Raw genomic sequence first — 4,078 nt, 5'->3', positions numbered from 1 at the left:
ACTGGCCAGAGAGATGATCATCATGCAAAAACGCCACCTTCATTTGTATAAGAGAGCTTTTTTAAAATTCATTAAACTTCTAACCGCCAATCCACCATTCTCTTAAGAATTAAGAATCATAATCCACTTAATCCAGTGTATAGTTTGATCTTTATCCTCCATACCCCCAAAAACTACAATCTAAAGGTCTGCAAATGACAAGAAATAGCAACAACTATCTTGAAAATGGAGAGATAACAAATACCTAGAATTCCAAGCACAAACTTAGCCAAAGTAAGTCTCCCTCCAATAGAAAGCATCTTAGGCTTCCATAGAGAAAGTGTTTAATTAGTAAACTTGTCTATGAAAGTATCCCAAGATGGAACCCTATACATCCTCTCTCCAACTGGTAAACCAGGATAGACAAATGGCATAGTGTCAGAAGCACATCTCATATAACTAGCCACCTGGGAACACTCAAAATAAGACACACTAATTCCATAAAGCTTTGATTTATGTAGATTAATTTGCAACCCAGACACCATAAAGAACATTCTAAGAATATGAATCAAAATTCTCACATTATCAACATTCCAATCTCCTAAAAAAATTTCATCATCGATGTAGAAAAAATGTGAGATCTGGAGATGATGATTCCCAATAGCCATGCCTTTAAAAAGAGAATTTTCAATAACTTCCTCCAAACACGCATGCAAACCTTCCATAGTAATAAACGAAAATGGGGACAACGACTCACCATGTATGAAACCTCTGAAAATATGAAACTCATTTGTAGCATTTTCATTCGGCAAAATAGATGATCTAGAAGATCTAAGTCATCCTTAAATCCAACCATGCCACTTTGACCCAAATCCCAAAGCTCCCATAATATAGTCAATGTAGTCCCACGAAACCGAATCATATGCTTTTTCGAAATCAACTTTAAAAAGCATCATGTTTTTTCAACTTCGCCCATCTAACAACTTCATTCACCATAAGAGCACCATCCAATATCTGCCTGCCTTTCATAAAGACTAATTGGAATGGATCAACCACAACACCTAGTCTATTAGCTAAAAGTTTAGGAGTAATTTTATACTGAATCCCAATTATGCTAACAGGGCTATAATCTTTGATTGCCATCGAGTTTTTCACCTTAGGAGTCAAAATAATCAAAGAAGAATTACAATCGCTTGGAATTTCACTAGTGGCAAAGAATTCTTGAAAAATCGGAACATACCACCGCCTCTCTTTCTCCTTACAAAAATATCTGGGAACGAATCAATCAAATTATCCGAAACAAAGAACCGATCTAACCAACTCATCTTCTTACATGCTCGACTAATCCAAGTGAACTTCCGACCACCCATTTGAATATCCACTAGCCCCACCTCAGGAATAAACTCATTAAAAGAAGATGCCTAAGAAGCATTAAAAACAGTACCATTACCAGATCTATCTGCAGCCAAGGTAGATACATTAAAATCAACAAACACAATACATTATCTATTAAAATTTTGAACAACCAAAAACATATAAGCCCAAAAATATCGTTTGTTATACGCCTCTTAAGGAAAATAAACATTGATCATCAAATAACTGATACCTTTAGAGTTCCACTTTCCTTCCACCATAACAACACACTCTGTATACACCACCTTTGATTTTCTGATAACTTTTGTGTCCCAAATAGATATAATATCACCCGAAGGACCTCTGGCAGAACTATAGGCAAAATCAAAGTTACTATCGACCTAATTTTAAGAATATCCACCTTAGTCATACGCGTCTCTTGCAACACAAGGAATTTAATGTTTTGTTCGAATTGCATAACTCTTTCACCCATCTGCACTTTCTCAGCGACTTGAACCCACAAATATTTAGGGACGAGCAATTCATGACGACCATATCACACCCATACAAACTAATTTATTATTTAAATCTTCTTTTTCATTTTGAACATCATAATTCAAAACTTCCCCCAACTCTATGAATTTACTCATAACATCGCACGATACTTCATGCGTAATCAAATTCATCTTTCTCAAAATTTGAATGGATTTCATACACCAAGACTTATGGACATCACTTCTCGATACAAGATCTGAGCAAGGATAATTTCTATTACGAATTTTGGACTGGAAACGTAGCCCACCAAAACCTGAAGGTATGGACACACTAGAATCACAATGACACTCTTTATTCTCGGCTTGGTGATCAACAAAACCCGGCAAGCTGTTTCTAATGGAACTCTTTCTTTTTTGCGGATTATCACTTTCAATAAATTTATTAAAAAAAGGAGGAGCTTATTGTCCATCTGTATCAAAATTCAACCCACCTTCTGTTATCTCATCATTAGTAAACTCATTATCCAAAATTTTTTATGAGGCCCACCATTACCATTCCTATAATCATATTCATATATAGTCTTCAATATCTTTGTTTACACCATCCTCTTTGTTATTCCCATCTTCCATACACCCATTCGAAATATCGTCCCCCTCTATGAAGCTACCATCGTCTTTCTGGTTCCCATGTAGAAATTTCTTTCACGTAAATCATAAAATCTTTACCTTCAACATCAACAACGTTTTTTTTCATGTATGAGAGACATCACCCCTGTTCTAACACAAACTTTCCCTAATGACATGCTATTACTCTCATCATCATCTGAGAATAAGACTTTACCCCACATAGTTCCCACCTTTTTAAACAAACAAGGGTTCCATGCATACATAAGCAACCCCAGACCCTCCAACCAAGCCACTCTGGACAATGGAATAAAGTGTTTTGAATAGCATGATGTTAAAGTAGTTCAGAGTTGATTTGGTCTATGCACGTTTTTTTATTTGTTTTATTAAATGTTAGTAGAAGTGAATAAGTCAAGGCCTAGTGCTCCTGGTCATTAGCTGATAGTGTGAAGTCAGTTTCTTATTTTTTGTAATAGTCTAGTTTAAAGGGCAAGGCAAGGTGTATGTTGATGGGTGTAGTCCCCAATTGTGTTTTGTGTTATTTTGATAGTGAATAAAAGTGCAACCTTTTGCTCAATTGCTTCTTTGTTCCCTGTTTTAATTACTAAAACTGCATATTTTCCAGATTTACCCTTCCCTGTCATTAACATATTATGCCCCTGTGAAGTTTTCTTTCCGGTCCCTGTTACTTATTTTGGAGTAAAGTCTTTATCACTGCTGCAAAAGGCCAACATTTGGTATCATAGCAAAGACCTGGTGTATGCCAAAGTATCAACCATGCAAAGAAATGACAGGAAACAATGGAAATGGCGAAAAAGATGGTATGGTCACTCTACATTACCCGATGCTGTCAAGAAGTAATTACTCTGCATGGGCCATAAAAATGAGGGTCTTCATGCAAGCCCAGGGAATGTGGGATGTAGTGGAACCTAGAACATCCAATGCAGTTGTAGAAGTCAAGAAGGATAAGATGGTCATACCAGCCATCTATTAGGGCATACTTGAAGACCTACTTCTTTCATTGGCTGAGAAGAAAACAACCAAAGAAGCATGGGAAGCCTTGAAAATCATGTTCTTGGGAGCAGATAGAGTGAAGAAAGCAAGGATTCAGACTTTAAAAGTTGAGTTTGAAGCCTAGACTCTGATGGAATCAAAGGTGGTAGATGAGTTTGCAGTGAAGATAAGCAATCTTGTGAGTACCATGCGAGCCTTGGGAGATGCAGTAGAAGAATCTTATGTAGTGAAGAAGCTACTAAGAGTTGTGCCATCTAAGTTCCTTCAAATTGCTTCCACTCTAGAGCAATTTGGTGATTTGGATGAGATGATTGTTGAAGAAGTCATAGGAAGGTTGAAAGCTCATGAAGAAAGGATGAAGGGACACAAGGATAATGAAGAAAGAAAACTCCTTTTGATCCACCAGGAATGGTCAGAAAGAAATAAAAAGAAAGAAGAAGACTCTAAGTCCACTCACAAAGGAAATCATGGTTGGTTTGGAGGATCACGAGGAGGGGTAGAGGCCGCAACAGAGGTGGAAAGCCAAGTAATCAAGACAAGAGTGGTGTGCAGTGCTACAATTGCCATGAATTTGGTCACTATGTTGTTGATAGTAAGAATCCAAGGCGTGAGAG

The 4,078-nt window shown here is 37.1% G+C and overlaps 1 protein-coding gene across 1 annotated transcript; it reads right to left on the bottom strand.

The window, feature by feature from the left end:
- Positions 1-323: 323 nt before the first annotated feature.
- On the bottom strand, positions 324-704 carry LOC145067679 (uncharacterized). The gene has a single exon (XM_079014764.1). It carries the CDS (start codon positions 702-704, stop codon positions 324-326), a length of 381 nt encoding a protein of 126 aa, XP_078870890.1.
- Positions 705-4,078: the final 3,374 nt, after the last annotated feature.

Source organism: Lactuca serriola, chromosome 8 (genome assembly GCF_051521515.1).
Source record: "Lactuca serriola cultivar US96UC23 chromosome 8, Lser_US96UC23_V15, whole genome shotgun sequence".
Lineage (NCBI taxonomy): Eukaryota > Viridiplantae > Streptophyta > Magnoliopsida > Asterales > Asteraceae > Lactuca > Lactuca serriola.
The sequence above is the reverse complement of the archived record's forward strand: the minus strand, read 5'-3'. Positions and strand labels throughout refer to the sequence as shown.